This window comes from Schistocerca cancellata, chromosome 8 (genome assembly GCF_023864275.1).
Source record: "Schistocerca cancellata isolate TAMUIC-IGC-003103 chromosome 8, iqSchCanc2.1, whole genome shotgun sequence".
NCBI classification, from domain to species: Eukaryota; Metazoa; Arthropoda; class Insecta; order Orthoptera; family Acrididae; genus Schistocerca; species Schistocerca cancellata.
The window spans coordinates 364317482-364342923 of NC_064633.1; the positions used below are offsets into that span (position 1 = coordinate 364317482).

At 39.9% G+C, this 25442-nt stretch overlaps 1 protein-coding gene across 1 annotated transcript in view; it reads left to right on the forward strand.

Annotated features, from left to right (window-relative positions):
- Positions 1–25442, forward strand: part of LOC126095271 (probable E3 ubiquitin-protein ligase HERC1) — an 814023-nt gene that overhangs the window by 763982 nt on the left and 24599 nt on the right. Inside the window, exons 69-70 of the mRNA XM_049910030.1 lie at positions 7945–8097; positions 12220–12353. Coding sequence (XP_049765987.1) covers positions 7945–8097; positions 12220–12353 — 287 coding nt within the window. The remainder of the gene's footprint in view (positions 1–7944; positions 8098–12219; positions 12354–25442) is intronic.

Sequence of the window (25442 nt, forward strand, 5' to 3'; positions counted from 1 at the left end):
AATGTGATGAAGGACTGAGCCTAAATGCTAAATATTTCTACCATTCTGTTTCACTCTATCTGTCCATGACTCAACACCTCCTCCATGTGATGAGTAGCAATCTAACCTTTCCTTATTGGTGTTATTGTACCTGTCTGCAACACAACACTTCCAATGTGTAGTGAGTAACTGTTATAACGTCAAGTTGAACACACATATTTCAGAACGACACAACACATATAAGTCACTGAGCAAGTTGACAAAGCAAGACATGTGAACAAGGTAACATTCAAATGAACACTGAGTCCAAGTCTAGCGGCCACTGGCTGGCTGGCCGCTTAGGTGGCGCGGCTGCTGCATGGCTGGCAGACAGCGCCGCATGTAGACGACGCACGTAATTACGCGGCGGCGCTTTGAATGATCGGCGAGTCACAACACTTTTCCCCCCTTCGAAATTTTTGCACTGGTCTTGATGGAGGTGGCCTGGAGAGTGCTAACATCCATAGGTGTCGTTTGACTGGCCATAAAGTCTCGAGGAGGAGGCTTCCCGTACGGACGGAAGTGTCCCCGATGATACCGGGTCAAGATGACAGGAGACGTAGGGGTCGAATAGGCTGGGGCCCCGTGCACCAATCTGCCCTTTCCGGCAAGTCCAGTTGATATAACAGGAGACATGGGTGATGTGTTGGCATCCTTAGGAGAAGGAAGCGAGTAGATTAGCTCCGACAGATGATGGTCATCCGGTTTCTGCATGGGCACGTCTCCTGGTGGCGTCCATTCTTGTACTGGCACTGAGATGACGGTGAGAGGGCTGCATTGTGAGTAATGAGAGATCCCAAGATCCCAAGCATCAGATAGAGGCGAAGGTGGTGTAGCGGCATTCGGAACAGGCGTTGCCGGCACCCGAGGCCGAAGCTAGTCCGAATGACACACTGGAACACCCGTGTCCGTCTGGATTTCATACAGGCGTCGGCCACGGTGTCGTAAGATGCGGCCCGGACTCCATTTTGGCCGCTTGCCATATCCCCGTACCCAGACAAGGTAGTTGGCGGTGAACCGACCAAGCGAAGGCACCCACGGCCGTGAGGTGGAAGGCCGCAGAAGATGAAGTAGCATGCGGGGCTGTCGTCCATGTAAGAGCTCAGCTGGGCTGTGGTTGCCATGGGGGTGAAACGGTAAGAAGCCAGAAACTGGAGAAGCGCATCATCAGCAGCAGAAGAAATCAGTTTCCGCATCTGAGCCTTAAATGTGCGGGCCAGTCTTTCAGCCTCACCATTTGACTGTGGATGGAACGGAGGGGCCGTGACATGCATAACACTGTGATGAGCACAAAAATCTGAAAAGTCAGAAGAGGCAAAATGCGGACCATTATCAGTAACAAGAGTAGAGGGAAGGCCTTCCAAATAAAAAATGCAGGCGAGAGCACATGTGGTTGCCGCAGTGGTAGGCGATGTGCAACGGACAATGAAAGGAAAGTTAGAGTAGGCGTCAATTACAGGGAGCCAATAAGTACCTAAAAAGGGTCCTGCAAAGTCAGCATGAATGCGCTCCCAGGGCGTCTCAGGCGAAGGCCACAGTGACGAAGATGACTTGGGGGCGGCGGCCTGTGACGCACAAGGACCACAGGAGCGACCATGTGAGCTATTTCAGAGTCGATGCCGGGCCAGTACACATGATGGCGCGCCAGAGATTTCGTGCAAGACACACCCCAGTGCCCTTGGTGAAGGAGGCACAAGACTGAAGCAATCAAAGACGCAGGTACCACAACACATGGCGAAGCATTGTCGGTGGAAAGGAGGATAACACGATCCCTAGCCGTGAGGTGGTAGCGCAAAGCATAGTAGTTCCGCATGGATCAGAAGTCTTAGCGGATGGACGATCTGGCCAGCCCTTCTGAATACAGGGTAAAACCCGGGAGAGGGTAGGGTCAGAACCCGTAGCAGCCCCCAGTCGGTCCCCGGTGATGGGGAACCCGTCCACAACCCGCTGCTCGGCAACATCCAGGTGGAAACACAGAAGTTCGTCCCTATCGAATGCCAGATCAGGACCCATGGGAAGGCGAGACAGTGCATCAGCATTCGCATGTTGAGCCATTGGCCAGAAATGAATCTCATAATTGAAACGAGACAAGTAAAGAGCCCAACGCTGGAGGCGGTGTGCAGCCTTGTCGGGAAGGGACGATGATGGATGAAACAAGGAAACAGGTGGTTTGAGATCCAAAACAAGATGAAATTTGGAGCCATAGAGAAAATCACCAAACTTATTAAGAGCATAAATAATGGCCAAAGCTTCTTTTTCAATTTGAGAATACTTTTGTTGGGCATCCGTGAGCGTTTTGGAGGCATAAGCAATGGGCTGTTCAGAGCTGTCCGAAAAATGGTGCGCGAGGACTGCATCGACCCCGTATTGAGAGGCGTCCATGGCAAGAACAAGATGTTGGCCAGGTCGATAAGTAGCCAGGCACGGGGCCTGTTTCAGCATAGCCTTCAATTTGTGGAAAGCCACATCGCATGACGCGGACCAGTGAAAAGGCACATTTTTATGCAACAGGCGATGCAACGGCTGAGCTACCAACGCAGCAGATGGTAAAAACTTGTGATAGTATCCTATTTTCCCCAAGAAGGCCTGCAGTTCCGTAACAGATGTAGGGCGAGGAAGGGAATCGATCGCAGCGACAGTTTGCTGAAGAGGGCGAATACCATCCCGAGAGAGTTGAAACCCCAAGTACGTGATAGATGCCTGAAAAAAATTGTGATTTCGGAAGATTACACTTAAGACCGGCAGTTTGTAAGACATGAAAAAGTGTGCGGAGGTTCTGAAGATGTTCTTCAGTGGTGGAGACAGTGACAACAATGTCGTCCATGTAATTTATACACCCAGGGACAGGGAGCAATAATTGTTCCAAGAACTGTTGAAAGAGAGCAGGGGTACTGGCAACCTCGAATGGCAATTGTTGGGATTGATAGAGGCCGAAGGGCATGTTAAGGACCAGAAACTGCCAGGTAGCAGCGTCGAGAGGAAGTTGATGATAAGCTTCTGACAGGTCAATTTTAGAAAAAATACTGGCCACCCGCAAGTTTAGTGAACAATTCTTCAGGTCAGGGCATAGGATAAGCGTCAATGAGGCATTGTGGATTTACAGTGGCTTTAAAATCGCTACAGAGACGAATATCACCATTGTGCTTAGCAACAACGACAGGAGAGGACCACTTACTGGAAGTGACAGGAAGCAAGACCCCTGAAGTAGTGAGACAATCCAGCTCCCGTTTTACCCGATCATGAAGGGCCACAGGAATCGGCCGAGCCCGAAAAAACTTAGGCCCAGCAGTGGGTTTGAGCGTGATATGAGCTTCAAAGTCGTTTGCACGGCCTAACCCAGTAGAAAAAAGGGACAAAAATGTCATTGACAAGGAATCCAATTGAGCATAAGGAATAGCATCAGAGATGATATTGATAGAGTCATCTATGGAGAACCCAAAAATGAGAAAGGCATCGAAACCAAAAAGATTTTCTGCATTGCTCTGGTCGACCACAAATATGGGAACAGTGCGAACGACGGATTTGTAAGATACCTCAGCATTAAAATGTCCCAAGAGAGAAATCTTCTGTTTATTGTACGTCCGTAATTGCAAGTGACAGAAGGTATGTCTGAGAATTAATTATAGTGGCAGCAGAACCAGTATCCACCTGCATGCAAACATCCCGACCAAGGATTTGGACAGTGAGGAATAACTTCCCTGAAAGGGAAGAAGTGCAATTGACAGACAACACAGAAGCAGAATCAGCGTCACGGTCATGAACATCATGTATGCGGTCGGATTTGCAAACGGCAGACAAATGACCCTTCTTTTTGCAATTGTGACACACGGCCCAACATTGGGAACAGTCCTCCCGTGAATGTTTCGTAAAACACCGCGGACATGAAGGAACTTGCCATGGGTTTTGCTGCAGTTTCTTAGAGGGTTGTTTACGGTTAGGCCGAGGCTGTGCATGGGAGCGTACTGCGGCCACGTCGGCCGCCGGGGACGCATCGCACGCGTCGTCAACAGCGCACAGTGGTTTTATTTCCCCAGTGTCACCCCACGCCTCTATTTGCGCCCCAGTGGCGCGAGAAATTTCAAAAGACTGCGCGATGGATAGGACTTCATCTAGAGTCAGATTTGCCAACTGAAGGGCACTTTGCCGAACTTCTTTGTCGGGCGCCGACCGGATAATAGCATCCTGTACCATGGAATCGGCATAGGATTCTTTGTGAACGTCAGTAACAAATTGACACTTTCAATTGAGGCCATGAAGTTCAGCAGCCCAAGCGCGATAGGATTGATGTGGTTGTTTTTGACAACAATAAAAGGCAACACAAGAGCCTACCACATGTGTTTACTTTTGAAAATAGACAGACAGAAGTGAGCACATTTCAGCAAAGGACAAAGACGCAGGATCTTTCAAAGGAGCCAATTGCGACAACAACCGATACATTTGAGGTGAACTCCATGAAAGGAACAGAGACTTACATGTTTGTTCGTCCACGACATGAAATGCCAAGAAGTGCTGTCGAAGACGTTTTTTGCAATCAGACCAGTCTTCCGCCGTCTTGTCGTAAGGAGGAAAAGGAGGTATAGACAACGACGAGAAACGCCCCGCATTTGATGCCACGATGAAATCGCGAATCACCGATGTTAGAAACGTTTGCTGTTCAATGAGACCTTGCAATAGTTGCTCGACAGTAGCCATGGAAACCTGTGGGTCAACGATGAAAAGGAAAAATCCACTACCTCGTCGCCGATTGTTATAACGTCAAGTTGAACACATATATTTCAGAACGACACAACACATATAAGTTACTGAGCAAGTTGACAAAGCAAGACATGTGAACAAGGTAGTATTCGAATGAACACTGAGTCCAAGTCTAGCGGCCACTGGCTGGCTGGCCGCTTAGGTGGCACGGCTGCTGCGTGGCTGGCAGACAGTGCCGCATGTAGACAACGCGCGTAATTGCGCAGCGGCACTTTGAATGATCGACGAGTCACAACAGTAACAGTCCATCCTTTCTCTGTTGTTGTTATGCAAAGTGATGAGAACTGTCCTGGATCACTGGCTAGTTGATAGATTGAGTGTGAACACAGCTTTTATGTATTATTATTATTATTATTATTATTACAGGATTAATTAAGACAGAAATCAGTAATAACAACATTTTGTTGTATTCCTGTTATCTTCTGCCGAGCCTCTCTATTCAGTGCCTCCTCCTTGGTTATTCTGCGATTCTCCATTATTCTGTTGATGTGGTCATTCCAAGAACATTGTGGTCTCCTGCATTTACATTGGCCAGGTGGTTTCCCGTCAAAAATTTTCTTTGGCCATTGATGATCTGGCATTTTCAACAGATGTCCATACTACTTAAGAAGTTTTCTTTCAATTCTGTCTATTGGTGTTTCACCTGCCTTCGTTTGAGTCCTCACTTCATCATTGGTCTTCTTTTCAATTCTTGATATTGTGGCACTCCTTCACAAATAGTCCATTTTCACAGCTATTATTCTGACCCGTACCATAGAACAGATTCAACCATTAGCCTGCCCACTCTCTTTCTTATTGTTATTAGAGATATTCTTGTCCCACCAAAAATAATTTATACTCCCAATTACTTTTCTGCTTTGTTGTGTTCTGAATTTTATTTCTGTAGTACACAGTCCATTTTAGTCAATACAGGGTCTTACTAAAAGGTACGGCCAAACTTTCAGGAAACATTCCTCACACACAAATAAAGAAAAGATGTTATGTGGACATGTGTCCGCAAATGCTTAATTTCCATGTTAGAGCTCATTTTAGTTTCTTCCACCTACGCTCAATGAAGCACGTTATCATGATTTCATACGGGATACTCTACCTGTGCTGCTAGAACATGTGCCTTTACAAGTACGACACAACATTTAGTTCATGCACGATGGAGCTCCTGCACGTTTCAGTCGAAGTGTACATACGCTTCTCAACAACAGATTCAGTGACCGATAGATTGGTAGAGGTGGACCAATTCCATGGCCTCCACGCTCTCCTGACCTCAACCCTCTTGACTTTCATTTATGGGGGCATTTGAAAGCTCTTTTCTACCCAACCCTGGTACCAAATGTAGAGACTCTTCGTGCTCGTATTGTGGACGGCTGTGATACAAAACGCCATTCTCCAGGGCTGCATCAGCGCATCAGGGATTCCATGCAACGGAGGGTGGATGCATGTATCCTTGCTAACGGAGGACATTTTGAACATTTCCTGTAACAAAGTGTTTGAAGTCACGCTGGTACATTCTGTTGCTGTGTGTTTCCATTCCATGATTAATGCGATTTGAAGAGAAGTAATAAAATGAGCTCTAACATGGAAAGTAAGCATTTCTGGACACATGTCCACATAACATATTTTCTTTCTTTGTGTGTGAGGAATGTTTCCTGAAAGTCTGGCTGTATCTTTTTGTAACACCCTGTATATGCCCCAAGATAGTTAAATTTTCTACCTGTTTCATAACTGCTCCATCATTGGCGTGAACTTCAAATTTAGTGTCACTATTCACTACCAGATATTTGGTTTTTGTCAGACTCACTTGCAATCCCCGTTTATCATACTCTCGATATAAACAGCGTATAATGAACTCAAGGTCAAATTCGTCTTGTGCTAGAACAGCTTGACCATCAGCAAAACTTAACGAAAACAGCTGTACATCGTTAATAATAATTTCCATTCCTCTGCAACTTTTCTTCTACCTTCAGAGTGTCCGTTTGTGACGTTAATAGGTTCTGCTAATTTTGACTCTCTTTTAATTTGTACCTTATTATCTCTGTACCTTTCAATAATACTCTGTAAAATTTAATCATCCATATAAAATCTTTCAAAGTTTCCCAGAGTTTTGCTCTAGGAACTGTGTCATAGGCTTTAACTAAATCTACACATGCGATGTGTAGCTCCTTCCCTACTGCTATGAATTTCTCAATTAGCTGTTGTAAAATAAAAAGGTTATCTGTACAGGATCTGTTCTGTCTGAACCCACTCTGGTCTCCTCCAATATGGTGTCCAACATTCTATCTTATTTTCTCACACACAATTTTGCCAAATAAGCAGCTCATCATGCAGTTCCCACTTACGTCTCTGCAGCAATCAGTGTCTTTTCTAATTCTCTTCTTGAAAATGGAGACTATTACGATCTTTTCCACACTGATGGAACTTCAATCTGTTGACAGCAGTTGCTCATAAGTTGGTATTCTTTTTGTTAAATGGTGTCCTCAAGCTTTCAGTAACTCCACAGGAATATTTCCAGGACCAGGTGATTGGCCATTCTTCATTTTAGCTAATGCACTGTGTACGTCCTCTGTCGTGATGTTCATATTCCAAACTTTTTGTTCTGTCCTATCTTGGTCTGTCTTCAGTTAGAAAATCAGTATAATGCTTTTTCCATTAGCATAAAGGAATTAAATTGTTTACTGCTTTGTTTCTTGGAGTTTTCTTCATACCAGCGATTGTTCTCCATACTTCTGTTTGTGACCCACCTATTAAACTCTCAGTTTGGATGCATTTCTGTTCCCACATCTTGTTCTTTTCTGATTTAATTCTGTTTCGTAATTTCTGATTTATTGTCTTGTAATTTTGTCTTGAGGTACATTTTTTTCATTTCCCAAACCAACTTCTTAAGGTCATCTGACAGCCATGGAGGATCCTATTTGTCTACACCTTTACTCTGTCCCCAGCACCTCTAGAGCAATTTTCCTAATTGTTTGTATAATATTCTCATGTTCCCTTTCAACATCATCTTTTGGCACCATTTTTAATTTACACTCTAATCATCATTGAAATAAATCATTTGTGCTGAATTGATTTAGGAGGAAGATCTTGTACCCTGTCTCTTCCAGTTTTTCTTCATTGCTCTTAATTTTAGCAATATTTTTTGTTTATAATTGTTAATATTTTGTATTCTTTACCCTGCAGGTAATACCACTGGAGTGTTTTGAAGGCACTAGTTGTACAGGAAAAGTTATGCCCATTGTACCAGGTGGCAGAAGCATTCCGCTCACATTCCACAATCGTTTGCAGTATGTGGAACAGGCTGTCCAGTTCAGACTACATGAAATGGACCTTCAGGTAAATAAGATTGCTGTAATTTTAAATTTTTAGTGTTATGTTTTTCATTGATTAATTGCTTCTTTATGCCTCATTGTGTGGATTCCATTGTGTCACTCAGTTTCTATCTAACCTCATAATGTACCTCTCTTTGTCTTTGTCCTGATTTTATACTCAGCTGTGTGACTTAGTATGTGGTCAGAATTGTTGCCTGAACCACTATTACTGATCTTCTTCAGCAACAATGCTTGTTAAAGAAGTGACATCTTGTGGATCTTACTGAGTCATACACTAGGCTTAAAAGTGCCAGTAATGTAATCATTCAGTCGTTCCTTCATAATGTTCTATAGATCCCATCAAGAACGACAGTATTTATGGCCATGGAAAGAGTCATTGCACATATTAACAAAAGACAAATACAGCAAAGAAAATATTTGTTACATCTGTAAATACTAAATATTACTTGTAGTGCAGCTTCATAATAAACATTGTTATCATGAGGAAGTATTGAATAGGATTGGGGAGAAGAGAAGTTTGTGGCACAACTTGACCAGAAGAAGGGATCGGTTGGTAGGACATGTTCTGAGGCATCAAGGGATCACCAATTTAGTATTGGAGGGCAGCGTGGAGGGTAAAAATCGTAGGGAGAGACCAAGAGATGAATACACTAAGCAGATTCAGAAGGATGTAGGTTGCAGTAGTTACTGGGAGATGAAGAAGCTTGCACAGGATAGAGTAGCATGGAGAGCTGCATCAAACCAGTCTCAGGACTGAAGACCACAACAACAACAACATCATGTTGCTAACAGAGCCTTTCAGTCCTTGAGTTTAGATATTCAGATGAATTGCAGAAATAGTGGCTAATGAGGTAGGTATTCAATTTTCTTTTAAATTGATAGGGATTTCCAATTCTTTTTCTTTATGTTATATGGGAGCTTGTTGATTATCTTACCACCAGAGAGCTTAACTCTATTCTGAACCCTGAAGAAGGAGACAAAGCTTACATGAAAATTATTTTAGTGTCTTGTGTTGTGAGTATGTGTACTACAGCTCAGCTGAAACTGATTTTTTTTATTGTTGCTGTGGTCTTCAGTGCAAGACTGGTTGGATGCAGTCCTCTGTGCTACTCTATCCTACACAAGCTTCTTCATCTCCAAGTAATTACTGCAACCTACCTCCTTTCGAATCTGCTTAGTGTATTCATCTCTTGGTCTCCAAGTATGATTTTTACCCTCCACACTTCCCTGCAGTACTAAATTGGTTATCGCTTGATGCCTCAGAATGCATCCTACCAACCAACCCCTTCTTCTAGTCATGTTGTGCCACAAATTCCTCTTCTCCTGAATTCTATTCAGTACCTATTAGTCACATGATCTACCCATCTAATCTTCAGCGTTCTTCTATAGCACCACATTTCGAAAGCTTCTATTCTCTCCTTGTCTAAACTATTTATTATCCTTGTTTCACTTCCATACATACTTTCAGAAAGGACTTCTTGACACTTAAATCTATACTCGATGTAAACAAATTTCTCTTCTTCAGAAATGCTTTCCTTGCCATAAGCAGTCTACATTTTATATCCACCACACTTCAACAGTCATCAGTTATTTTGCTTCCCAAATAGCAAAACACATTTACCACTTAAATGTCTCATTTCCTAATATAATTCCCTCAGCATCACCTGATTTAATTTGATTACACTCCATCATCCTTATTTTACTCTTCTTGATGTTCATCTTATATCCTCCTTTCAAGACACAGTCCATTCTTTTGAACTGTTCTTCCAAGTCCTTTGCTGTATCTGACAGAATTACAATTTTATCGGCAAATTCAAAGTTTTTCTTTCTTCTCCATGGATTTTAATTCCTACTCCAAATTTTTCTTTTGTTTCATTTACCACTAGCTCAGTGTACAGATTGAATAGGCTACAACCCTGTCTCACTCCCTTCTCAACCACTGCTTCTCTTTCATGCTCCTCGACTCTTTATAACTGTCATCTGGTTTCTATACAAATTGTAAATAGCCTTTTGCTACCTGTATTTTAGACCTACCACCTTCAGAATTTGGAAGAGAGTATTCCAGTCAACATTGTCAAAAGCTTTTTCTAAGTCTACAAATGCTAGGAATGTAGGTTTGCCTTTCCTTAACCTATCTTCTAAGATAAGTCATAGGTCAGTATTGCCTTGCTTGTTCCAACATTTCTGTGGAACCAAACTGATCTTCCCTGAGGTCGTCTCCTGCCTGTTTTTCCGTTTGTCTTTAAAGAATTTGTGTTGGTATTTTGCTGTCATGACTTATTAAACTGGTAGTTTGGTAATTTTCACACCTGTCAACACCTGCTTTCTTTGGGATTGGAATTATTATATTCTTCTTGAAGTCTGAGGGTATTTCACCAGTCTCATACATCATGAGAGGGTTTTGTCATGGCTGGCTCACCTGAGGCTACAGCAGTTCTAATGGAATGTCGTCTACTCCTGGGGCCTTGTTTTGACTAGGTCTTTCAATGCTCTGACAAATTCTTCACACAGTATCATATCTCCCCTCTCATATTCATCTGTGTCTGCTTCCATTTCCTTAATATTGTCCTCAAGTACATCGCCCTTGTATAGACCCTCTATATATTCCTTCCATCTTTCTGCATTCCCTTCTTTGCTTGGGACTGGTTTTCCATCCGAGCTCTTGATATTCATACAAGTGGTTCTCTTATCTCCAAAAGTCTCTTTAATTTTCCTGTAGGCAGTATCTATCTTCCCCCTAGTGATATATGCCTCTACATCCTTGCATTTGTCCTCTAGCCGTCCCTGCTTAGCCATTTTGCACTTCCTGTCAACTCATTTTTTGAGACGTTTGCATTCCTTTTTGCCTGCTTCATTTACTGCATTTTTATATTTTCTCCTTTCATCAATTAAATTCATTATCTCTTCTGTTACCCGAGGATTTCTACTAGCCCTCTCCTTTTTATCTTCTTGATCCTCTGCTGCCTTCACTATTTCATCTCTCAAAGTTACCCATTCTTCTTCTACTGTATTTCTTTCACCTGTTCTTGTCAGTCATTCCCTAATGCTCTCTCTGAAACTCTACAACCTCTGGTTCTTTCAGTTTGTCCAGGTCCCATCTCCTTTAATTACTATCTTTTTGCAGATTCTTCACTTTAAATCTACAGTTCATAGCAAATAAATTGTGGTCAGAGTTCACATCTGCCCCTGGAAATGTCTTACAATTTAAAACCTGGTTCTTATATCTCTATGTTACCATTATAAAACCTATCTGAAATGTTTCGGTTTTTTACTATGAGCAACAAAAATAATAGTGTTACTACTTACCTCTGTTGAACAAACACTTTGTTTACTTTATGTTCACTGCCCAGAAAATAATTCCATAAGACAACAGAGGTGAAATACACTAGCCACAGGATCTAGACTAAGCTGTTAGATTTTGCCTTTCAGCATTACAACCTAATAAAAAGGCATGGTGTTGACATGCATTATCCAGTAGAATTAACATCATTGGATTTTCTGCACCTTTGTCCACAGTCCTCATAGCACTGGACCTCTCAAAAGTGCCAGAATATTTTTCTATAAAGTTGAACCACATGCAAGTTGCATAAACAGCAGTCATTATGAAAAACATTTCTCAATATTCCACAGCAAATTCAACATGTTTGTATGCTTTGCAATACTTAAATTGAATAACCAATCCTGTTTATATTTATATTTGTCAGAAAAATTATGTTTAGTGGCATTTGTGATCTTTTTAACACTACTTATTTTAGCTAAATATTTTTGTTCATGACATGTACTTCATAGGGAATAATACTTTTTATAGTTCTGAGCAGAAACAATGTAAGGTGATGTGAAATACTTGTACCCTCCACCATGCACCATCGGTGGATTGTAAAGTATCTGTGTACATGTAGATGTAACACAGTTACATGTAATCATTATAAGAACTGGTCTAGTCTTGTATGCCAAACTGATAAAAAGCACCTGAAGAAGAGCTTCCAGGGCTGGAAATGCATCATGCACTGTCTGGACATCAATGATATGTGGTGTCTTATTCCTAAATAATTATACTTATTTAGTTAAATTTAGTTAAATAGTACTGTGAATGAAATTGTTCCATGGAAGTTCATACTAATTTTAGGTAGCAGCTGTGCGTGAAGGAATGGCAGGTATTATACCTGTACCTCTGCTTTCATTAATAACTGCTTCACACCTGGAGCAGCTGGTATGTGGCTTACCCCATATATCTATTCCACTTCTTAAGAAGGTTGTGAGGTTAGTAAAATTGTTATTTCTAATTTATTATTATTTAATAGAGATCTAATGCTACACAAACAATATAAACTTAAGTAAATTATCACAGTATGAGTCATTCAACCAGAAATGAGTAGCTTTTTGCTTCTAAGTAATGGATTTTTTTCTCTTCATATTGTTTACATTATTTCAAGCACTCATACTACTTGCCAATGAAATTTTTTATTGTGTTCATAAGTCTTGTCTGTGGATTGTTGATACATTACTACTTCTCTGTCTCAGTCATATATTTGGCCATCATACATCCATTTCTTGTTTTTGATAGTGTGACAGAAATAAGTGTGGAGTGTTTCGGAGTACCAGGCAGTAGGTGAGACTTTCTGCCTTTGTCATCAAGCTTATAATAAAGGGTCCTATAGGTTAAAGACTATCATGAATATCAGTTTCTCTGCAGTTGGGGAATTTATGAACTTTTGATGGCATGTCAGTGTGATGTTTCCACTGCATGCTGTGTCACTTTCTCTATCGTTTCTATTGCATTCAGCATACTTATCCATCTGCTACTTTACGCTGCAAGAAAATACCTCCCTTTGGTTCATACAACAATTGATGCAAACTCAGCACCATTTATTGCTGGTTCTGAGAGACATTTAAACATGTATGTTTCACCCAATTTATGTTCCTGTAATGATACATCAACATGGGTATATACACTCCTGGAAATGGAAAAAAGAACACATTGACACCGATGTGTGAGACCCACCATACTTGCTCCGGACACTGCGAGAGGGCTGTACAAGCAATGATCACACGCACTGCACAGCGGACACACCAGGAACCACGGTGTTGGCCGTCGAATGGCGCTAGCTGCGCAGCATTTGTCCACCGCCGCCGTCAGTGTCAGCCAGTTTGCCGTGGCATACGGAGCTCCATCGCAGTCTTTAACACTGGTAGCATGCCGCGACAGTGTGGACGTGAACCGTATGTGCAGTTGACCGACTTTGAGCGAGGGCGTATAGTGGGCATGCGGGAGGCCGGGTGGACGTACCGCCGAATTGCTCAACACGGGGGCATGAGGTCTCCACAGTACATCGATGTTGTCGCCAGTGGTCGGCGGAAAGTGCACGTGCCCGTCGACCTGGGACCGGACCGCAGCGACGCACGGATGCACGCCAAGACCGTAGGATCCTACGCAGTGCCGTAGGGGACCGCACCGCCACTTCCCAGCAAATTAGGGACACTGTTGCTCCTGGGGTATCGGCGAGGACCATTCGCAACCGTCTCCATGAAGCTGGGCTACGGTCCCGCACACCGTTAGGCCATCTTCCGCTCACGCCCCAACATCGTGCAGCCCGCCTCCAGTGGTGTCGCGACAGGCGTGAATGGAGGGACGAATGGAGACGTGTCGTCTTCAGCGATGAGAGTCGCTTCTGCCTTGGTGCCAATGATGGTCGTATGCGTGTTTGGCGCCGTGCAGGTGAGCGCCACTATCAGGACTGCATACGACCGAGGCACACAGGGCCAACACCCGGCATCATGGTGTGGGGAGCGATCTCCTACACTGGCCGTACACCACTGGTGATCGTCGAGGGGACACTGAATAGTGCACGGTACATCCAAACCGTCATCGAACCCATCGTTCTACCATTCCTAGACCGGCAAGGGAACTTGCTGTTCCAACAGGACAATGCACGTCCGCATGTATCCCGTGCCACCCAACGTGCTCTAGAAGGTGTAAGTCAACTACCCTGGCCAGCAAGATCTCCGGATCTGTCCCCCATTGAGCATGTTTGGGACTGGATGAAGCGTCGTCTCACGCGGTCTGCACGTCCAGCACGAACGCTGGTCCAGCTGAGGCGCCAGGTGGAAATGGCATGGCAAGCCGTTCCACAGGACTACATCCAGCATCTCTACGATCGTCTCCATGAGAGAATAGCAGCCTACATTGCTGCGAAAGGTGGATATACACTGTACTAGTGCCGACATTGTGCATGCTCTGTTGCCTGTGTCTATGTGCCTGTGGTTCTGTCAGTGTGATCATGTGATGTATCTGACCCCAGGAATGTGTCAATAAAGTTTCCCCTTCCTGGGACAATGAATTCACGGTGTTCTTATTTCAATTTCCAGGAGTGTACTTATTACTGGTATTGTGCTGCCACATCATCTCACTACCTGTCCAATTCTGATCTGTACAGAAGAGAGTACCTGCTTTAAAACATTTCATTGGATTCGCCTTTGAACATTTTACTTTTATCAGTGTAAATATTTAGATATAAAGCTAAAAGGAGTAGCTCATAAAATTTCATGATATTTACATCAATAGCTGTGTTACATATAACGTCAAAATCATGTGTGTGGGAACCTGTTAGCAAATCATTTTATACATATTATTTGTATTTGTTAGTGTTTTCTAGTGTTAAAACTTAGTGTGACTGTAATTAGTGAGTGTTTTGTCGCTAAAACATTCCTCATGCTTTTTTACTGAGTAGTATGCTGGCTTTTTTTCCTTAAACCACTCTGCTAAAACAATTTTAAATGCACTGTGGGGAATAGATGGGCATTTTTCGGAAGTCAGTTGGAAATTCTTAGGCCAAGATATTTGTGGCTGTTATGAAACTTAGCTACACTACAGTTCTTGTGTTGTGTACATCTATTGACATCCGAAGGTTACAATTATTTGAATTGAGGAGCCAACCATACATATAGGGGCCAGGCTCCATCCACAAGTGAACCCAGATTAGAACACTGAGTTGAAGTTTTTAAAATACCTCAGAATACTATAATAATTTTTTTACTAATTATTCTGTATATCTGAAAAAACTTTGAAGATTATTAATTGCTTGTGAACTATTTACTTTTTCTTTCAAGGAAAAATGCTTATTATGTCCAGTGACTGGTACAGAGCTCAGCATTGTGCAAATGTTGTCTATTATTGATTGGCTGATGGTTGTAGTAATTGTCATTCAGATAGTTAGCAGTTATGAATGAAAGAAAAACTGCCACCAAAGTTTCTGCAGGTTCTGTTGCTTTTTACCACAAGCCAACAATCATTACCAGATTACGTAATGTTTGCATAACATGATTCAGGACCAGTATCAAGTATCATTTGACATGAACACCAAGAATTAATTTTAGGTTAGCTAACAATAAAAGTTAAAATGCAGTGTGATTCAACACAAGCAGTTGAAGTCCTTTGGCCAACTTAAAACCAAAACAAATACATTTTTTGCAACACTTAACATACAAAACTTTGCAACCAAGTAAACTTCATAAATTGGGAGATACCTTAAAAGAACAGAAGATTCAAATTTTGGCACATCAAGAAACATGAATGACGGACAATAACACCATGGATTTTGGCAGTTATTGTCTTCTTAAAAGTAAAACTGATAAAAGAATACTTAATAATACACTACATCTGGGAGTTGCTTTTGCAGTCTTCAAAAATATTTTAAATTAATTAACAGAGGTAAAGCCCATCAATAATGGACTAATGGCAATTTCTCTTAAATGCAGAAATAAAGCATACACTTTAATTAATGCCCATGTGCCAGTCAATGAGGATAACCATAAAAAACCTGAAGAAGTTAATGAAACATGTGAAACGTTAGGAAGCATCATCTCAAAAATTCCCTCAGACATGTTGACATTTTAACGGGTGATTTTAATGCTCAATTAGGTAAAGAAAAAATATAAGAAAATGGAGGGTGGATTTCCTGTGCATAAATGGACAAACCAAAATGGCTAACGAGCTGTTGAAATGTGCAAAAATTTTAACCTTAAAATCATGTCAGCACATTTTAAAAAGATGTTTGCATAACATGATTCAGGACCAGTATCAAGTATCATTTGACATGAACACCAAGAATTAATTTTAGGTTAGCTAACAATAAAAGTTAAAATGCAGTGTGATTCAACACAAGCAGTTGAAGTCCTTTGGCCAACTTAAAACCAAAACAAATACATTTTTTGCAACACTTAACATACAAAACTTTGCAACCAAGTAAACTTCATAAATTGGGAGATACCTTAAAAGAACAGAAGATTCAAATTTTGGCACATCAAGAAACATGAATGACGGACAATAACACCATGGATTTTGGCAGTTATTGTCTTCTTAAAAGTAAAACTGATAAAAGAATACTTAATAATACACTACATCTGGGAGTTGCTTTTGCAGTCTTCAAAAATATTTTAAATTAATTAACAGAGGTAAAGCCCATCAATAATGGACTAATGGCAATTTCTCTTAAATGCAGAAATAAAGCATACACTTTAATTAATGCCCATGTGCCAGTCAATGAGGATAACCATAAAAAACCTGAAGAAGTTAATGAAACATGTGAAACGTTAGGAAGCATCATCTCAAAAATTCCCTCAGACATGTTGACATTTTAACGGGTGATTTTAATGCTCAATTAGGTAAAGAAAAAATATAAGAAAATGGAGGGTGGATTTCCTGTGCATAAATGGACAAACCAAAATGGCTAACGAGCTGTTGAAATGTGCAAAAATTTTAACCTTAAAATCATGTCAGCACATTTTAAAAAGATGTTTGCATAACATGATTCAGGACCAGTATCAAGTATCATTTGACATGAACACCAAGAATTAATTTTAGGTTAGCTAACAATAAAAGTTAAAATGCAGTGTGATTCAACACAAGCAGTTGAAGTCCTTTGGCCAACTTAAAACCAAAACAAATACATTTTTTGCAACACTTAACATACAAAACTTTGCAACCAAGTAAACTTCATAAATTGGGAGATACCTTAAAAGAACAGAAGATTCAAATTTTGGCACATCAAGAAACATGAATGACGGACAATAACACCATGGATTTTGGCAGTTATTGTCTTCTTAAAAGTAAAACTGATAAAAGAATACTTAATAATACACTACATCTGGGAGTTGCTTTTGCAGTCTTCAAAAATATTTTAAATTAATTAACAGAGGTAAAGCCCATCAATAATGGACTAATGGCAATTTCTCTTAAATGCAGAAATAAAGCATACACTTTAATTAATGTCCATGTCCCAGTCAATGAGGATAACCATAAAAAACCTGAAGAAGTTAATGAAACATGTGAAACGTTAGGAAGCATCATCTCAAAAATTCCCTCAGACATGTTGACATTTTAACGGGTGATTTTAATGCTCAATTAGGTAAAGAGAAAATATAAGAAAATGGAGGGTGGATTTCCTGTGCATAAATGGACAAACCAAAATGGCTAACGAGCTGTTGAAATGTGCAAAAATTTTAACCTTAAAATCATGTCAGCACATTTTAAAAAGACCCATTCTAAAGAAAAAAACTTGGCTGGCACCCAGTACATTCATTGTGGAATTTCAAATCAATCATGTAGCAATTTCAGACCCTAACAACAAAGAAATTTTAAATGTCTAAGTTAGGAAAGGCACTGATATTGATTCTAACCATTATTTAATGTGAATAAAAGTAAAACCTCAACCTCTTCAAAACAAAAAAAGGTATCCCAATACTTGACACTGCTAAAATGACCCCAATTCTAACCAGCAAACCTGTCAAAAAACACTCCAACAGTTGACAATTCCTAAAAGAAAAGTTAATCAAAACAGCATGAAATTTAATTCTGCTTCAAAAGAAAGAAAAACGGTCTTGGTGGAACACAGGTTGTGAAACAGCAGTTAAGTCTAGGCATGAGGCATTCAAAAATTGGAATAGGGACAATACTGAGAATACATACATCGTCTTTCTAACAATAAGAAAAGAAACATCTAAATTAATCTGACAGACTAACAGAAACTACGAAAATGCCCAACTTTCAGAAACCGAAAAAGACTTCCAAAAGAAGAATACAAGAAACTTTTATAGAACATTCAAAATAAAACTAACCAGTTACCAACCTCAAAGTCTTTGCTTCAAAAATGAAAATGGCAGTTTGGCTCTTAAGAACCAGGAAAATTGTAAGGTACTTGCTAATTATTTTGAAAAAAACTATCAAACTATCCAGAACCAGCAAATAAATTCCTACCACAGCAAGCTAATAATACCAACTCTAACTTTAAAGAACCTTATGAAATCGAAATAACTGAACAAAATAAGAGATTTTAAAACAATAAGGCATCTGGAGAAGATAATGTAATTGCAGAGCTATTAAAATCGGGTGGTCCTAACAGTATAAAAGTGATCACTCAACTAACTAACAGGACATATCTGGCAAACTGAGAAATACCTGAGGACTGGAAAACTGCCGTAATTCATCCATTGCATAAAAAAAAGTAGAACCGGTGTTATTAATTACAGAGGAATCTCTCTTCTGCCTGTCAGATACAAAATTCTCTTGCAGTGTTTACTTGATTGAGCCCAAGAACAGTTAGAGCCTAAAATTGGTGAATACCATGCAGGGTTTAGACCAAACAAATCCCATCCAGAACACATTCTTAGTTTCAAACTAATACTTAGGCACCAAAGGTTTTCTCGTAACAATATTGTATGTACATTTGTGGATTTTAAAAAGGCCTACAACTCAGTCGATTGTGAATCTCTTTTCCAAATTTTAAAGTAACAAGGGCTAGATAATAAAGCTTTAATGCTGATTAAAGAAACGTTAACCGACACTAGCAATAAATTTAAATTCATGTGAGAAATTTTTGAACCATTTCATATTAAGACTGGTGTTATACAGGGAGATAGACTCTCCCATTATTGTTTAATTGTGTTTTGGAAAAGGTAATTATAGAATGGCAAGAGCTAAAGTCAAATCAAAACATAGATCAATCAATCAAGTTAGGTTGAAGTAATATTAGAGTAGATTGCCTCGCCTTTGCAGATGATCTGGCAATTTTAACTAGGAATGTTACCACAGCTCAAAAACAAATTGAAATTCTGAATGAAGTTGCAGAAAAAGTAGGAATACAAACATGATTCAAAAACATGGAATATATGACATGCAACAAACAAGCACCAAAGTTTTTGAACACGAAATTTGGAAAAATAAAAAGGGTTTCTCAGTTTAAATACTTGGTGGAAAACAAACAAGAAAACTGTCTGGAAAAAGTTGTAAACAAAGTTTGTTGTCAAAAAATAGCAACTGCATTCAGATTAACATAAAATATTTCTAATAAAAAATCACTTTCTTAATTCAGTAAACTTACATGTTACAGCACTGTAATCAATGTCTTTATGAATGTCTTTATAGGGTGGGAACTTTAATTTTAAATAGAAAGAGGGATATTGAAGAAATGCAAAAGAAAGAAAGATTATTATGAAAATATTAGGCCCCAAAAGTAGTGATGGAGAAACTTAAAGGCTGAGAAATAATAAGGAAATAGAAGAATACACAGACATACACTGAAGAGCCGATGAAACTGGTACACCTGCCTAATGTCGTGTAGCTGCCTGCATGCAGAAGTGTCACAATATGATGTGGTATGGACTCAACTAATGTCTGAATTAGTGCTGGAGGGAAATGACAACATGAATCCTGCAGGACTGTTCAAAAATCCGCAATAGTACAGCACATTGTAAGGCATGGGAGTTTGGTGGCCATCGGAAGTTTTAAACTAAGAAGATTGTTCCTGGAGCCAGTCTGTAGCAATTCTGGACATGTGGGGTGCCGCATTGTCCTGCTGGAATTGCCCAAGTCCGTCGGAGTGCACAATAGTCCTGAACGGATGCAGGTGATCAGACAGGATGCTTACATACGTGTCAGCTGTCAGAGTCATATCTAGATGTATCAGGGGTCCCATATCACTCCAACTGCACACACTCTACACCATTACAGAGCCTCCACCACCCTGAACAGTCCCCTGCTGACATGAAGGGTCCATGGATTCCTGGAGCTGTCTCCATACTCGTACACATCCATTTGCTTGATGCAATTTAAAATGAAACTCATGTGACCAGGCAAAATGTTTCCATTCATCAACAGTCCAGCTGGTGTTAATGGGCCCAGGCAAGGCGTAAAGCTTTTTGTCGTGCAGTCATCGAGGATACAGTGGGCCTTCGGCTCTGAAAGCCCATATCGATGTTGTTTCATTGAATGATTCACATGCTGGTACTTGTTGATGTCCCAGCATTCAAATCTGCAGCAATTTGCTGAAGGATTGCGATTCTGTCATGTTGAACAATTATCTTCAGTCATTGTTGGTCCTATTCTTGCAGGATCTTTTTCTGGCCGCAGTGATGTCTGAGATTTGATGTTTTACCAGGTTCCTGATACACACAGTACGCTCGTGAAATGGTAGTACAGGAAAATTCCCATTTGATCATTACCTTGGAGATGTTGTCTCCCGTCGTTCATGCGCCGACTATAACGCCATGTTCAAACCAACTTAAATCTTGATAACCTGTGATCGTAGTAACAGTAACCATTACAACAACTGCACCAGATGCTTGTTGTCTTATATAAGTGTTGCCGACCGCAGCACCAAGTTCTGCCTGTTTACATATCTCTGTATTTGAATACGCATGCCTATACCAGTTTCTTTCGTGCTTCAGTTTATATGCTTTTAACATTTACAGTATTTTACTACTGATAGTTTTATAGTTGAAGACTGAATTTTAGTTATACCCTGGACTCAATCAACAGTGTGCTTCCCCATTTGCGCCAGTCTTTAGGGAAAAAATGAGCTCAAGAGCCCTAGGGAAGCCTACAACCTTGAATCACATAATTGCTACATTTGTCAGAGGTAATCAGCTTTTCTTTCGAAACAATGTACTGTTGTGATCAGTTATTATAGTGTTATCAAATACACTGCAAATTGTACAAGTTACATGTTCAGAATAGATTGTTGAATATGTGATTTCAATTTTTCAAAGTTTATCTGCACATTCAATAACGGTGTGTCAATTGTATATTTTGTTCCTTTGTTTTGAAGTTACTGTAGGACTTGTATTTTAATTACGATGTGGGGAAAAGACTAGCATTTCTTCAGTTAACAAATATTCCCCTCTGGAGACAAAAGTAGCTGAATCGTGATATCGCAATGACGTCAGCAATGTTGTCGGTAGGGTGATGTTTAAGAATGTTGATTGAGAATTTTGAAGAGCCATACTGGATTTTAAGCTGTGGGTGAGGTTGGTTTGATGATCAGCAACACCATCAGGGATGGACAACACATCTCTTGAAAGGTGTATGCTTGTCTAAAGCCATTTTGTGCATGAAGTGTAATCCTTTTCAAATGGTTGAAAATGGAGGCTTCTGAACTCTACTAAAAGTGGTTGCACTTTGTGTGAAGTACCACCAAGGCAAATTTCCAAGAGGATCCAATTTCAAGCTGCTCAGAATTGCTTCAAAAATAAAATCTGTATTGTGGGCACATTAACAATCATGACACACAATTGTACAGATACAATGCATTGTAGAAGATGTGACATTCATTATCTTGATGACTATGAAATGGAAATGGCTACAGGTACTATCCCTGAGTATACACACAGGTGAATATATTTGAAGCATGTTATTGTAGATTTGTAACAAATGAGGAATAAATAACATCAATTTTTTTGCAATGGTTACTGATGCAGGATTTATCATTTTCCAAATGTAGGAATTATGTTATAATGTTCTTGCCCCATTGTTTTAAATTCTACAAACTCTTCTACACACATTATATGCTACACAAATTAAACAAAAAAATTCACAGTTGATAGTCTGGCATAACTGTTTAGCTTCAGATTGAGCACACCAAATGAATGTTACAACATTGCAGATCATCTGTGTTTGAGCTTGATTGCACATTGTAATGGCTTTGAAAGCAAATATTTCATACTTTTCGATCATGCCTTGGATAAAAATGGTTAGATTGGCAGGCATTTGGAATGTGAATGATCTATTTATTTCCTATGGCTTTTATATTTGGCTTGATGTCTCTCAAAGCCCTTACTATGGCTGATTTTTTTTTTTCATTATGATAATTTTCATATTTTTGTCGATACTTAACTACTGTCCATTATTGGTCATCAGGGAGATGTAGTTCAGTAGATGAATCTTAGTGACAGTATGATGATACTGCCATTTTGGTGAGTGTATGATGTGATTGCCATTTTGCACGTGGGCCACACAGATGTCTGGTTTCCCAAAAGCATATAGCATTCTCATTTATACCGAGTTTTGAGTGTAGCTGACCAGTGTTCGTGATTATCAGTAAAAGTGAATCTTCTGTTGAAAGCAGTACGTGGAAAGTGATTGATTCATTTTGAAAAGAGCAGCTAACATTTGCTGTAAAGATTATGAAATTCTTTGGAACAAGGCAGTGATGAACCAGTGTCTTTTGTATCATGTATCATAATTTTAGAACTGGAAATGTTCATGATGAAGAGCTAAAGGTAAGGATGAAAAGATAACTGTAAGGATCACAACATCAAAAATTGCTTTTGGATTTTGGATCAGATGGATAGGAGGAGCACAGCTGCTACACCCCAACAGGAAGCATCCTTACTCTTATATTTTATTCACCTTCCTTAAACTTACAAACTATTCCATGTGTGGAGGTGGAACTTGCAACAGTATGTTAAAAAGTGCAGTGTTTTTTCATTTTTTCTATTTATTCCAAAAAAATTTAAGAAAATACAGAAGAAAGGCCTATCTTGTATTTGATAACATAATTATTTCATGCTAGAAAATTCTTATTATTGAAATTAAGAACACATATTGTGAACAAAATCTTAAGACTAAACCTTATTTGCAACCTTCCAAAAAATGTTGTAACATGATGTAAATGGGATGCATAATGCTCTGCCAACTTACACAAATCATTAGTGGACACCCATTTGATTTCGTTATGAGAATCAGGTGCTAGGTAATTAACCTGTTTTCACATTTTTTTAAATTGCCCTATCTTTTCAATATAACAAATATGAAATTAAAATTTATGCATATTAATGAATGTGAGATTGAATTACTAAAGTGAACATCATTAGGCCTCAGTAACATTACCAATACTTACATTTTTACAAAAATATTAGTTTTTGTGAATATTTGGAGTGCACAGTTTACAATGGTAAGCAGCTGTAAGGTAAATTATATACACAGCTTATAGTGACATAAAAATAAAAGGAGATAGATTTAAACTGTGATTTACTTCAGTGAATATTAAACTTGAAATGTTGAAGTTAGAGTGAATGTTGCTTGAGTGTTAAGTTAAAAGTTAATGTGCTTCAAAAAGAAGTTTTTCCCTTTAATTAAGAGTACTGCCATGAACCATGGACCTTGCCGTTGGTGGGGAGCCTTTCGTGCCTCAACGATACAGATAGCCGTACCGTAGGTGCAACCACAACGGAGGGGTATCTGTTGAGAGGCCAGACAAACGTGTGGTTCCTGAAGAGGGGCAGCAGCCTTTTCAGTAGTTGCAGGGGCAACAGTCTGGATGATTACTGATCTGGCCTTGTAACAATAACCAAAATGGCCTTGCTGTTCTGGTACTGCGAATGGCTGAAAGCAAGGGGAAACTACAGCCGTAATTTTTCCCAAGGTCATGCAGCTTTACTGTATGATTAAATGATGATGGCATCCTCTTGGGTAAAATATTCCGGAGGTAAAATAGTACCCCATTCGGATCTCCGGGCGAGGACTACTCAATAGGACGTCATTATCAGGAGAAAGAAAACTGGCGTTCTATGGATCGGAGCATAGAATGTCAGATCCCTTAATCGGGCAGGTAGGTTAGAAAATTTAAAAAGGGAAATGGATAGGTTAAAGTTGGATATAGTGGGAATTAGTGAAGTTCGGTGGCAGGAGGAACAAGACTTTTGGTCAGGTGAATACAGGGTTACAAATACAAAATCAAATAGGGGTAATGCAGGAGTAGGTTTAATAATGAATAAGAAAATAGGAGTGCGGGTAAGCTACTACAAACAGCATAGTGAACGCATTATTGTGGCTAAGATAGACATGAAGCCCACGTCTACTACAGTAGTACAAGTTTATATGCCAACTAGCTCTGCAGATGACGAAGAAATTGAAGAAATGTATGATAAGATAAAAGAAATTATTCAGGTAGTGTAGGGAGACGAAAATTTAATAGTCATGGGTGACTGGAATTCGAGAGTAGGAAAAGGTAGTGAAGTAAACATAGTAGGTGAATATGGATTGGGGCTGAGAAATGAAAGAGCATAACTTAATCATAGCTAACAGTTGGTTCAAGAATCATGAAAGAAGGTTGTATACATGGAAGAACCCTGGAGATACTAAAAGGTATCAGATAGATTATATAATGGTAAGACAGATATTTAGGAACCAGGTTTTAAATTGTAAGACATTTCTAGGGGCAGATGTGGACTCTGACCACAATCTATTGTTTATGAACTGTAGATTAAAACTGAAGAAACTGCAAAAAGGTGGGAATTTAAGGAGATGGGACCTGGTAAACTGAAACAACCAGAGGTTGTAGAGAGCTTCAGGGAGAGCATTAGGGAACGATTGACAAGAATGGGGGAAAGAAATACAGTAGAGGAAGAATGGGTAGGTTTGAGGGATGAAATAGTGAAGGCAGCAGAGGATCAAATAGGTAAAAAGACGAGGGCTAGTAGAAACCCTTGGGTAACAGAAGAAATATTGAATTTAATTGATGAAAGGAGAAAATATAAAAATGCAGAAAATGAAGCAGGCAAAAAGGAATAAAAACGGCTCAGTAATGATATCGACAGGAAGTTCAAAATGGCTAAGCTTGCATGGCTAGAGGACAAATGGAAGGATGTAGAGGCTTATCTCACTAGGGGTAAGATAGATACTGCCTACAGGAAAATTAAAGAGACCTTTGGAGAAAGGAGAACCACTTGCATGAATATCAAGACCTTTGATGGAAACCCAGTTCTAAGCAAAGAAGGGAAAGCAGAAAGGTGGAAGGAGTATATAGAGGGTCTATACAAGGGCGATGTACTTGAGGACAATATTATGGCAATGGAAGAGGATGTAGAATAAGATGAAATGGGAGATATCGTCGCTAGGCAATGAAAACCTTGTAACTCAAATTGGTCAAATTTTACAGGAGAAACAAAAAACTAATTATAGAAATCACATGAGGACCTGATTAGTGAAATGTAGTGGTTTCTTCTACACCATATGGATCTGGTCATTGGTACATAAGACTTTATTATGCACTTCAAATTGTCTGCTGGTTTTTGGAG